Genomic DNA, 13325 nt, shown 5'->3' on the forward strand with positions numbered 1-13325 from the left:
TTGATTCCCTACATTGAGCAAACCAGGTCTGCTGGCACACCCTCCCAATACCAGCACTGAAGACACAGAGGAGAGGAGAATCACAAATTTAAGGTCAGCTATTATTATTAAGGTCAGCTTTGCACACTTAAAGTTCAAGGGCAGCTTGGGATATATGAAAATCTATCTCAAAATAGAAAATATATAAAAAAAAAAAAAAAAGAAAAGAAAAAGGAACAACATCAGGTCACATAGGCATGAGACAGTGTCTTAAAGAAACAAGAAGAAACCATTTGAGCTCTACTCATGCCCCAGTCTTCAGCCATGCAAGGCCAGATAGGGGCCAAATCTAAACACATGGAATTTGAAATGAACCACAGACACCAATGAGGAAGGCTTTATACTGTTTGTACTTTAAAAGACAGGATAGTTTCAAACTTCTGACTACTGATAACAAGCACAGATTGTTTAAAATTTCATTTTATTTCAAAGGTCTGGAGACAGGCCGGGATTAACATTGGGTCCGCATGTGACAAGGTGTCTTGTACGATGACATCTCTGAGATAGCTTGGCCCTTTCTCTTGCCATCACTTCAGGGGCCATGGCGGAAAGAGAAGAGAAGCAAATTCATCCCCGGAAACCCTGCAGCTGTAACCTACAGCCTAATGCAGCTGCAAGAGAGGCCAGGAGGGTGAACAGGCAGCTTTTCCAGGTTCCTAGTAAAGCCAGAAGAGTGTGGGAAATCCCTAGCAAGTCGAACCATAAAAATTACCTTCACATAGAATTTGTCTTTCAAGTTTCATGAGACAGAGCCTCGTGTAGCCCAGCTGGCCTTCATCTTCCCATCCTCCTGCCTCTACTTCCTAAGTGCTGGGATTACAAGCATGTGCCTTCATATCCAGCTCACGTCAAGAAATTTCCACCAAGCTATAGAGATGGCTCAGTGGTTAGAAGGGTGCACTGCTCTTGCAGAGGACCCAAGTTTGGCTCCCAGAACCCACACCGGGCACCTCACAACCTCCTGTAACTCCAGCTCCAGGGCATCTGATACCCCAAATATATTTACATGTGTATGTTCGTGCATGCACCCTTGGAGGACAGAGTACATCAAATGCCCTGAAGTAAAGACTTATAGGTGGTTATGAGCCTCCCTGCCAGGGGTGCTGGGAGCTGAACTCAGGTCCTTGGCACTAGCAGTATATGCTCTTAGCTTCTGAGTCATTTCTCCACCCTTCTCACTTAGTTATTTAAAGTTTACAAGTCGAAACCCAGTTTTTCTTTGAGGCATGGCAAGTTTTTTTTTTTGGTTTTTTTTTTTTTTTTTTTTTTTTTTTTTTTTTTTTTTTTGGTTTTTCGAGACAGGGTTTCTCTGTATAGCCCTGGCTGTCCTGGAGCTCATTTTGTAGACCAGGCTGGCCTCGAACTCAGAAATCCGCCTGCCTCTGCCTCCCGAGTGCTGGGACTAAAGGCGTGCGCCACCACGCCTGGCTGCATGGCAAGTTTTAACTGATACATTTCAGACATATTAATTTTCTTCTTGTGACCCCCAACCCTAGAACATCCTAGAATGGAGCTGAAATTGAATTTCAAGGAAAAACAGGAAGAAATGATCAACAGAGGAACAGTGAGCCAACAGATCTGACTTCCCCTCTGCTCAGTCACTGTCCTTCTACACCAAAGAACATCTGGAAGACATCCCCACATCCCCTGGCATTTAAGAACTGATACAGCTGGCCAAAGTCCATGTGGTTTCCTCGGGCTCCGTGGACACTGAAGGCCTTTTCTTCAAGAATGGAAAATTTCCGCTGTCCTTCCATTCCGTCGGCTATACCATCAAGGGGAATGTCTTCTCGATGACGAATTAAAATCCTCTTCCAGTTTAGTTTTCTGAGTCTGAAACATAGTTTTTCAGAGTAGAAAATTTCAAAACATATTTTGTACAGAAGTGAGCTAGAATCTGTAAGACAGACTTATCAGAGTTGGTAGTGGGGGCACACGCATTAACCCCAGGACTTGGGAGGCAGGATTCAGATCTCTGTGAATTGGAAGACCAGCCTGGTCTGCATAAAGTGTTCTACACCGGCCAAGGCTATATAGCGATATCCTGTCTCAAAAACCAAACAACAAAGAATTACTTGCCAGTGTGTGTTCCTGTAAGCACAGAGGTAATCTCACGGGGGCTTACTTTCCTCAAGTGGTTCTGATTACACCTGAGCACGCATCGATGGTCACCATTGCTATCTTCCATTAGAATGGGACTTGTGATTTTAATAATCATTTATTTGGAGGAGAGTGTCACGTGAATCTCAGGCTGGCTTCTGTCTTGACTTGTAACCAAAGGTGGCACTGAACTCTGGATCTTGTCCTTTCTGCCTTCAAAGGGCCAAGATTACAGACGTGTACCTCCGTGCCTGGTATACGTGGTACTGAGGACAGAACCCCACGCCTTGTGCATGCCAGGCAAGCACTCTTCCATTGAGCTACAAAATCAGGGAGTGCTGCCCATATTTTATGACTGTACAAACTGCTGACCCTTGAACTGGTTGAGGAAACGTCTTAGAAACTAAGGAGAGAAGGAAGATTACTGGCTTTGCTAATGCTCACAAGTAGTCCCCATTTCCACAAGTCGAAAGTTGACCATATTCATTAGATAAGGGAGGGGCAGATTCATGAAAACTGGCAGATCCTAGACAGCTTGGAGGGTGTGGGATGGTGAGCTGTGCACAGACAGCCTGGTCCCCGGTTGAGCTTTGAACCCCGGTGACCCCAGGGACAGCAGGTGTTTGGCCACTGGCTCCTGTCGCAGCCACAGACTTCCAACCTTCCCCCCCCCCGCCCCCCTGCAGAGAGGTGTGTGGCCATCAGTCATGTAGGCAATGCCCCAAGCTTCTGGTATTCTGTGTGGACTCCAGCTCCACAGTTACCTGGCAACAACTAGGTAGGCCCCGCCCACTATAAAAGGGGCTGCTTGCCCCCTCCACCCTCTCTTACTCTCTTGTTTCTCTTACTCCTGCTTCCCATTTGCCCCCTCTCTCCCCATCCCCTTCCCCCTTCTCTCCACATGGTCATGGCCAGCCTCTACTTCCCTACTCATTCCCTCTCTCTGCCTTTCTACAATAAACGCCTTAAAACCATGGACTGCCTCTTCCCATCGGGATCCACTATGCTGGAGCAATGGAGCAGGTCTTCCGCTAAAGGGCCACACATCTAACCTCCGACCTGGGAGACCTCGTTGCATTCTCCACCACAGCTTCCACCAACCCAAGCCACTGCACAAGACAAGGACTCTCGTCCTTGTGAGAATCTGCCAGAGCTCTCCCCTCCCGTCCTTTTTTCCCTTAGACCCCAGGTCACAGTCCACCCACGAGCTTCCACTTTGTTCTTAGCTCTTCCATGGCATACAGTGGCATCTGGGATGTCTGAGAGTGAGAATCTTTCTTCCCAGCCTCCGTACTGGCCCGGAGATTCTGTGTGGACCTCAGATTGCGCCTTCCCCACCCCCGAAGCGGGGTCCTGGGGCTTCTCACAGCCTTCACCTACCATGGGGGTGCGCGCAGCCAAACTCTCCGCATCAGCCTCATCCAGCAGCCAGAACCCTGGGCCGGATGCAGGACACCATATTTGACCCACATGGGGGGAGGGGCTCAATTCATTCTTCATACATTTATAGATGTGCCCTGTGCTAGGGAAGGAATAGGTAATGCTATGTGTGTCTTCTGCCTTACCACACACTTGAGACTGAATCCTCATCAAGACATCCCTCTGGGACATACTTAGTCTCTTGTATCATCTTTCAAATTACAACTAATGATGTGCTATGTAATACAGGTGAAACCTCACCTTGACCAGAATTCCTCACAAGCACTTTGTGGGCCTTCCACACAAACAACCCCAGGTTTCCCAGGCATGCTAAACCCAGTCAGGGACAATTCCTTTGCCCACTCTAGGATGTTTCTTCTTTTGCATTTGTTGTAGATGTGATGGCTGTAGATCCAGAGCCTCGTGAAAGTGAGATCCACTGGTTGGACTGTGCTTTGCCTGGCGGGGGAGGGCAAAGCCTCTAGGTTGACATAGTCAGAGGCATGCTCTTTAACCCACTCTGTGGCATTCAGTATACAGACATCTCCAAGACAGTTCTTCTGCAGGTATGCTATCAGATCTGTGTTCAGCTGAGTCTGCTGGGATCTACTCAGCGATGCTGATCTGATAGGAAACACACAGGGAAAAAAGAAACTCAGTCGATGTCCTTGGACAAGGAAATAAACGTAAGAGTTACGTTTATTTTCGTGTTAATTTTGACCTGCATAGTGGACACGATTTCTGTAACATACCTCACTGTAATTTCAGGCAGGACTGTAGGATATTTAAAGGGAAGAATGCAAGACAAAGAAAACGTCACCTGAGGAGGAGGAGGAAGAAAAAAGCTATAAACATTGCTCTAACTTGAGCGCGCGCACGCGCGCACGCACACACTACTCTCGACACGCTCTAACTCTTCCCAGCGCAGACTTACCACTGCTGCCTCAGAGAGGTCCAGGCTCACATTGATCGTAAAGTACACTTGCGAGGATCGCCCCTCCATTGTCCTCTTCTCGATACAATCTTTCAGCTCCGCTAATGCCAGCTGGTCATTCACTAAGAGCTCATTCTCACTGGGGAACATACTGGCCAAGAGGTCCAACTCGGAGAGCTGGGCCTCAGCCTGCTCCATCTCAACCATGCTGAGACAGACATCTGCAAGTTTCGAAGGAGTTGAAGATAAGAGAGAATTAAATAGAGTGACACAGGGGCTGGAGAGATGGCTCAGCGGTTAAGAGCACTGACTGTTCTTCCAAAGGTCCTGAGTTCAAATCCCAGCAACCACATGACGGCTCACAACTATCTGTAATGACATCTGACACCCTCTACTGGAGTGTCTGAAGACAGCTACAGTGTACTTACATATAAATGATAAATAAATATTTAAAAAAATAAAAAATAGAGTGACACAGACAGACATTTCCTTGAAAAAAATTAGTCAGCGTCTTCCCCATCATTCTATTTTCATATATCATATGCTAGGGACCAAAACAATCAGGCTACAGACAGCTTAGTAGATAGGAGTGTTGCCTGCTCTTCCAGAGGACCTGAGTTCAGTTCCCAGTGCCCACGATACATGGCTCACAATGGCTTGTAACTCCAGATCCTGCGAATCCTATGGCCTCCATGGGTGCCTGCAGATTCATGGCACACAGTCTCTCTCTCTGTGTCTCTGTCTCTCTCTCACACAGATTTTTTTAATTAGGAGACAATCCATTAAAATTAATAGTCTATACAGTATGCTATACCTAGATAACTGATCTGGCATTTCTAGTTATGACAGTGGCCATTCTCTTTGAAAAATACAAACTATGTCCTCAAAAGTATGCCAATGAGATAGCAAGAGGAGCTGTGGCTACCAGTTACCCTGGAACCCAGATGAACAGAAGAAGAGAGCAAGTCATGTGTTCTTCTTTCAAGTAGATATTAATGCTTACTAGTCTTTTACAACTTTTTATTTATTTTATACATATGGGTGTTTTGTCTGCATGTATGTCTGAGGACTGTGTATGTGCTATACATAGGTGAGAAAAGGGAATTGAACCCCTAAAACTAGAGTTAGAAATGGTTGTGAGCCACCATGTGGGTGCTGGGAATTAAACCTGGGTCCTCTGGAATTGTGACTCGTGCTTTTTTTTTTTTAAAGAATTATTTATTTTATGTATATGAGCAGACTGTGGCTGTCCTCAAACACATCATAAGAGGGCATCAGATCCCAGGTGGTTGCTGGGAATTGAACTCAGGGCCTCTGGAAGAGCAGCTTATGCTCTTAACAGCTGAGCCACCTCTCTATCCCCCATTTAGTGGTCTTTAAATGGAAGAGCCAGGTAGATGTGTTGGTTCATGCCTGCAATCCCAACATTCAGAAAGTTAGAAAACTGTAGGTTCAAAGCCAGCCTGGGCTATAGAGTGAGACAAAACACAACAATAAACGGTGAAATAATGTACAGGGAGTGGGGGAAGGCCACTCCTCCCACAGCTCAGGCAGCCCCTTTTCACGGTTGAAGGGTCCAAAGTTAGAAAGCTGAATCTGCAGAAGAAAGTGAAAGTATGAAGAGATCATCCTCTATCAACAGCTTTCACCCTTGTCCACCTAAGTCCTGCATCCAAGGCAGTTTTGATGCTTCACATCAGAACACTAAAGCTGCTGGCCAGGCATGGTGGCACATGCCTTTAGTCCCAGCACTCAACTTAATTGAGGCATTGATTCAGGACACAGAGGCAGGAAGATCTCTGTGTGTGCAAGGCCAGTCTGGTCTACATTGAGTCTTCCATACCTGCTAGGGTTACACACTAAAGTAAAAAAAAAAAAAAAAAAAAATAGGAAGGAAAGAAAGAAAGAACGAACGAACTTAAGGAAGAAACTAGTTTAAGAAATATATGTAAACAAACAAATATTATAAAGCCGTTAAAATAAACATTGTGGGGTTTTTTGGGTGTTTGTTTGTTTGTTTTGGAGACAGGGTTTCTCTTTGTAGCCCTGGCTGTCCTGGAACTCACTCTGTAGACCAGGCTGGCCTCGAACTCAGAAATTCACCTGCCTCTGCCTCCCAAGTGCTAGGATTAAAGTGCTGCCTCCCACTGCTGGCTGCTAAAAGAAACATTGTTACTAATGTTCATGAAATGGCTGCCTTAAAACTGTAAAGGAGCCGGGCGTGGTGGCGCACGCCTTTAATCCCAGCACTCGGGAGGCAGAGGCAGGCGGATTTCTGAGTTCTTCGAGGCCAGCCTGGTCTACAAAGTGAGCTCCAGGACAGCCAGGGCTATACAGAGAAACCCTGTCTCGAAAAACCAAAATAATAATAAAAAAAATGTAAAGGAAACAACAAAACATTATTGTTATAATTATCGGTTGTCACCTTTTTACAGAGTTTTGGATCACAGCCAGGGCCTGGTACCTGATCACACTTGCATGAGAAAAGTCAGAAAAGGAATGTAGCAAGCAGTTGATAGTCAATTCAACAAAGCTGAGAGATGGCTTCTGCTTCCTAGTTTACACACCTTCAGACTCTACACAAAAGATGCAGTCTCCATTTCTAAACTGGGAAGAATGTGGCTGATGTGAAAACTGGGTACGAATGTGTGGCCAGTCAGGCAGTGGTGGCACATGTCTTTAGTTCCAGGACTCAGATGGATCTCTGAGTTCAAGGGCAGCCTGGTCTACAGAGTGAATACCAGGACAACCAGGGAGGGATACGGAGAGAAATCCTTTCTAGGAAGAACAAAAACAAAAACGTGTGGCATCAATGCTTAAAAGGAAGGGTGGATTGCCAGCTGTAGTAGCACAGGTCTTTAATTCCAGTACTTGAGAGGCAGAGGTAGGGATTATCTCAGTGAGTCTGAGGTCAGCATGGTCTACATAACACACTGAAAGTTCTTTGCTAAAGTTACATGGCTTCTGAAAGTTCTTTGCTAAAGTTACATGGCTTCAGTAAAATTTGCTTAGCTTTAAAGAAAATTTCATTGGGGTAGGGGCGGGTCATTCGTGAGTGTGTGTGTGTGTGTGTGTGTGTGTGTGTGTGTGTACATATATATACACACGCACAGAGATAGATACACACCACACACACACACACACACACACACACACACACACACACACACACACACACACACACACACACACACGCCTTTGTCTCAGGAGTGCTGAGAGGAGCCACAGCCCCCGCAGGATTATTTAAAGAGCTAAACCTAAACTCTGGTACCCGAGAGTTAACCCAGATGCCCCGCACGCAGGCGCAGAATGTGGGCGGGGCCAGGAAACACCGAAGACGGTTCTGACCAATAGACGGAAGTGCTGCTCCAGCGACCGCCCATTCGAGCCCCCATGGAAACATGGCCTTCATTCCGCTTAGCAAGGGCATCCAGTGCCACACTCACCCAGAGCTGGGGCTCCCGCACTGCCGACACCCCGGGGCCGGACGCGCTCGCAGCTCAGGTCTCACCCCAGAGAGAGAAAGGGAACGGCACGATCTTTGAACCCTTCCTGCGGGAAGCCAGCGAGCGCTTTGCGGGCCGGCGCCTGCGCGTGAGGACGCAAGTCCCGGAAGCAGGAAGCTCCTCGCTTCTTGCTTAGCATTCACGTCTGGAACAGCGAAAGGATGCTTTGACCCCCGCCGGACGCTTTCTGGTCCTGGTTTTTATTTTTAATATTTCACCATCCCGGACTCATTGTCTTCCTGGGGACCGGGGTTGTGGCGGTGATACAGGACTGGCAAGGAATGCCAGCCAGCAGACAAAGAACAGATCCTCTTCTGCAGGTGGCAGGACTTTAATGCCTAATGCGTCTAGAAAAGAAATATTAAATAGCTGACAGTCTTGTCATTCTCTTTTCTATACGTGACCCGTCCCTACCCCAACTAGAAGCTAAACAAATTTTACTGAAGCCATGGAACTTTAGCAAACAACTTTGCGGGTACTACGGGGGGGGGGGGGGAGAGAGAGAGAGAGAGAGAGAGAGAATGAATTCCAGGCTTAGGAAAGTGTTTGGTAGTTGCATTTTAACTAGGCTAGAAGTAAAACTCTGACGTATGGTCTTAATCTCTTATTCCTACCTAACAACACTTTCCTAAGTAAGTGCTAGAGAAAAGCTCGGGGTCTCAAAGAAACAGGTCACCACTCCAACTGACGCCCCGGGGACGAGGCAAACTTTACTCTTGATCAAGTGGGCGCTCTCAAGAAAATGTGGACACAGATAGGAAATGCATTTGGTTTTTGTTGGTGGTTGGCTGTTTGGATTTTTTTTTTTTTTTTTTTTTTTTTTTTTTTTGGTTTTTTCGAGACAGGGTTTCTCTGTATAGCCCTGGCTGTCCTGGAACTCACTTTGTAGACCAGGCAGGCCTCGAACTCAGAAATCCACCTGCCTCTGCCTCCCGAGTGCTGGGATTACAGGTGTGCGCCACCACTCCCGGCTTGGATTTTTTTTATGAGGCAGTGTTTCCACGTGTAGCCCTGGCTATCCTGGAACTCTCGCTGTCGATCAGGCTGGCCTCAAACTCTGCCTCTGCCTCTGTCTCCACCGCCTACCATGCATTTGGCTTTTATTTTAGCTCAGGTGGTGACTGCCTTTTCCCCACTAGTTGGTGCCGTACCTCGAAGTCTTAATTCAGTGTAGCTAGTCTGAAAATAATTGGTACATAGAACATGAAGGAGGGGGCGGTCGTGCACACCTTTTAATCCCAACGTGAGGGAGGCAGAGGCAGACTCAGGCACATCTCAGAGTTTGAGGCCATCCAGCCTGGTCTACAGAGTGAATTCCAGGATAGCTAGGATTACTATTGTCTCGAAAAACCAAAAAAGAAAAAAGGAAAAGAAAAGAAAAAAGTTAGGGAAAAGGGTCACTGTTTTGAGGAGAAAAGGGTTACACTATGCTAGGTGATCAAATTACCGGAAAAGTGCGGTTTGCCATTTGTGTAAACAAAGGTTTAAACTGGAGGGCTGAGTCAAGTCTTAACTAGGTGGGCGAGAAAAATATTTGAATTCCTTGTTGGTTCTAAACAGACGTTTTACGTTATTTGCTAGGAGATGTATCTGATATTTCTTTCAGTAGGTTTGTTAATCATCAAATTAATGTGAAGCTTGCTGTTGTCCCTTCTTCAGGAGCATTGCAGGCTGTGTTTAGTGGAGCCAACATAGGTCCACTGGAGCCATTGTTAACTGCGCATGTGTGCAGATGTGGATTAGACAGTGGTGGAGATAATTCCAAATCCTGGGTTTCTAGAACCTTTCCTCTTGTGGCACTTCTTGTCTCTAAACCAGAGAGCAGTAAGACACTAAAATCATGAGCAGGTAACTGATGTTAACCATCCTAGTTTTAGGTGTTTTTGAATCATGAGCAGGTAACTAGTGTTAACCACCCTGGCTTTAAGTGGTCTTGGCTGGTAACCACGCTGGGAAGAGCTGTCAGTTTATCCCTGTTAATAAAAGGACAGTGAAAGGGGCTCCAGCATGAAAGTACTGCCTTATTCAACCATATACAATATGCTCTCTTTTCCTTATCCAACCATATACAATACGCTCTTTTTTATTTCTTTAAATCATTTTAGAAATGATTTATAAACACTTATTCATTGATAGTAGATGCAACCTTTCAGAACTGGAAAAAAAAAAAAACCCATAAAGACAATACTTTATAGCAGCTCTCTAGCCCCATCTTGGATGTTTTGCATTTTTGCCAACTCAATTACGTAAGGACTCTTTCCTCCAGCTTTTTAAATGAAAGCTTTACTTTAAAGCAGGCGTGAAGAGAGGAGCGTGCCTTGGCACACTCCCCAACACACTCCAGCCACACTCAGCCACATCTGGATGTCCTGAAAAGCTGCAACTGCTCTCCAGTAGGAACTGCTGTTTCCCTTCCTGCAAAGCACAGCAGCATTCCCTGTGGCCAAAATGTTGCTGTTTTGAAACAATAGGGTGAAGCACCCTGCCTCTATCTTAAACTTAAAAGTTATCTAACATACAAAGAGTAAAGAAAAACTAGGCTCATTCCTGTTGATGATTATGTCTGTTTCTTCAGGATTGGCATGTGCCCCATCTGTCACCTTAACTGCAAATGGTTCTGTGCTGCCTATTATAGCATAACAACATTATAGCATGGCTCCAGCCAGTGCTGAGGCTGAAGCAGCTTTCCCCCGACACACACACACCCAAGTCAGCCTTTATACCATTCCAGGAAATGGCAACCATGCCTTTCTTCGTTTTGACCATCTATGCCGCCGCTAGTGTGATGAGTAGCAGTTGTTATGACAGCCTTGCAGCCTTGCCTTTGTTTCAGGAGGTTCCTGTGACCAACTTGCTCTGCTTCTGTTCTGTTTCTATAACCCAGCCTATTTGCCTGCACATCTCCCATTTGGAACCTCTCTAGCCCTGAGCTATCAAAGCCTTGTCTTCCTCAGTCTAATGCTGGCCTCTGGTGGAACCCCGCGTCCGGGGAGGCAGCCACCACCTACGTGAATAAAAGAGCTTGCTGTAATTAGTTGCTTGCTGTTATTAATTTGCCCATGATGGTTTGGGTCCGTGGTGACCAAGGCAGCTCAGTCAGTCAAACAGTGTCTCCAGGGAGGGAGTGAGGATAGAAAAGGAAAAGATAATTAGACATTATAGCATGACTCCAGCCAGTGCTGAGGCTGATTTTTTTTTTCTTCCCCAGCCAGCTTTTATACCATTCTAGGTACATCCAAGGAATAGAGTCCGTTCTTAGATCAAAGACAAAGCAATCAAAGCAGGCAATAAGCAAAGAGATCAAACAAGGTAGTAATCAGACAAAGCAATAAGTAAAGTCCCTTAGTCACTGGGTCTGGGGACTTATCAGGATGACCAACATAAAAGGAATGCCACACATCCTTCTGCTGGGTTTACCTAGAGCTTTGTAGGAGCCCAAATGTAAATACTCTTATCTGAGCCTACTTCCTAGTCCAAGCTCAGTGACAAATGCTTGTCAAATTTCTAAAAATGGTCCCAACAGCTCTTCACACTGGTGGTCTTTCTCCTATCTTTGGGATTAACAAATAGTGTTTAAAACTGGTCTAAAAAAACAACCTAGGATCTTTTCAATTCCCAAACTCCAAATAGCAGAAATGCTGAGCTTTTTGTGTGTATGTGTGATTAAATAAAAACCAGCATTCCTTGGGAAGTTGTTAAGCCAGTGTCTTGGGATTTTATTGCTGTGAAGAGACACCATGACCAAGGTAAATCTTATAAAGGAAAACATTTAATTGGGGCTGGCTTACAGTTTCACAAGTTCAGTCCATTATTATCATGGTGGGAAGCATGGCAGCATCCAGGCAGACATGGTGCTGGAAGAGCCAAGAGTTTTACATCTTGATCCTAAGGTTTTGAGGAAGAGCCTCTCTTCCACACTAGATGGAGCCTGAGCGTAGAAGGTCTCGAAACTCACCTAAACAGTGGCCCAGTTCCTCCAATGAGACCACACCTCTTAATAGTGTCACCTCCTAAAATCTATGGCTACCAAACCTGAGATCCCAGAGCCCACCTCCAGAGGGACATTCTTTCTCTAACAAGGCCACACATCCCTATGGCTAAGCATTCAAACACATCGGTCTATGGTGGCCAAACCTATTCAAACCACCACTGCTAGTTCTCATCTGCCAAAAAGAGTTTCCCTTAAGTCTGGCAGAAGGGAGTCAAGGCTATCTGTGGTGTCTATTAGCACATCAAAGCTCATGCTGGCCTCCAGGCTCCTTCAGTATCACAAGTTAGACATTTCAAAGTCCTCCTAGCAGTCTTGCCCTTGTCTCCTGCCCTTCCAGAGCCTCCAGAGCCTCCCTCCAGCTCTCAGCTTCTCTACCTTCGGCTTTTCCTCCTCATAACCTGCTCTTCCCACTGTTCCCGCTGTGTTCTGCTGTGTTCTGTGTTTTCTCTATTCTCTGTCCGTTGTTATCCCCACACTCAAAGACTGCCCTGCCCACCCTGCCTGCTGGCCATGTGCAGTTTCTACTGGACTCTGGACTCTTCCAGTTGTCTCTGGCTGTTCTCTCTCAGATCTACAATTAAAAAATTGTCTCCTTAAGCCATACTGTGGAGCAGTCATGTCATCAGTTTATAGATTGGGAACCATCATGAATATTCTATTACATCAACTTTGTCACAGCTTATGAAAAGGAAACTGCAAAACGAGAACAGTTTTCTCAAATGCAGGAGCACGCTTAGAATTAGAGTTTAATTTTACTCTCTTCTGAGTTAAAAATGAAGAGTCTCTCTTAGATGGATATTTGCTTTGTTTTGATAAGTGCAAAAATCTATGTTACTTATATTCTGTTATAGTCACTTCAGAAAGTTCCTCCACTCTCCGTCTTAGCTCCTACACTTCTCCAGGAGGCAGACTGCTCCCCACCCCCACCCCCTACCCCCCACATATGCGTGTGTTCTAGAACTTAATATGGTTCAAACCAAACAGAGGTTTGTTCTCTTTCTGTGTATTTTACACATATTTACATTTACAGTTATATGTCTTTCATTATGTTTTACATTCACTTCTTTTTCGAGTGTGTGTGTGTTCATGGCATATATGTGAACAATGGCTCTCTCAAATGTGGAAGTCAGAAGACAAGTTGAGGGACTTGGTCCTCTCCTTATCTTTCTTTTCTTTGGTTTTGGTTTTGGTTTGGCTGTTCAGAGCAGGATTTCTCTTTGTAATATCCTTGGCTGTCCAGCAACAGGCTGGCCTTGAACTCACAGAGACCCACCTACCTCTCCTGATTGCAGGGATCAAAGGTGTGCACCAACCACCACACCCTGCTCTCTCCTTA

At 45.7% G+C, this 13325-nt stretch overlaps 1 protein-coding gene across 1 annotated transcript; it reads right to left on the reverse strand.

Moving 5' to 3' along the window:
• Positions 1 to 441: 441 nt before the first annotated feature.
• Positions 442 to 8091, reverse strand: Rwdd2b (RWD domain containing 2B). Its single transcript, XM_021185183.3, has 5 exons — positions 7939 to 8091; positions 4493 to 4713; positions 4311 to 4378; positions 3820 to 4182; positions 442 to 1872 (listed from the first exon to the last, which is right to left on the reverse strand). The coding sequence occupies exons 2-5, from the start codon at positions 4697 to 4699 to the stop codon at positions 1638 to 1640; spliced, it is 873 nt and encodes a 290-aa protein (XP_021040842.1). The 5' UTR covers positions 4700 to 4713; positions 7939 to 8091; the 3' UTR covers positions 442 to 1637.
• Positions 8092 to 13325: the final 5234 nt, after the last annotated feature.

This window comes from Mus caroli, unplaced genomic scaffold, assembly GCF_978045245.1.
Source record: "Mus caroli unplaced genomic scaffold, Mus_caroli_1 scaffold_17, whole genome shotgun sequence".
NCBI classification, from domain to species: Eukaryota; Metazoa; Chordata; class Mammalia; order Rodentia; family Muridae; genus Mus; species Mus caroli.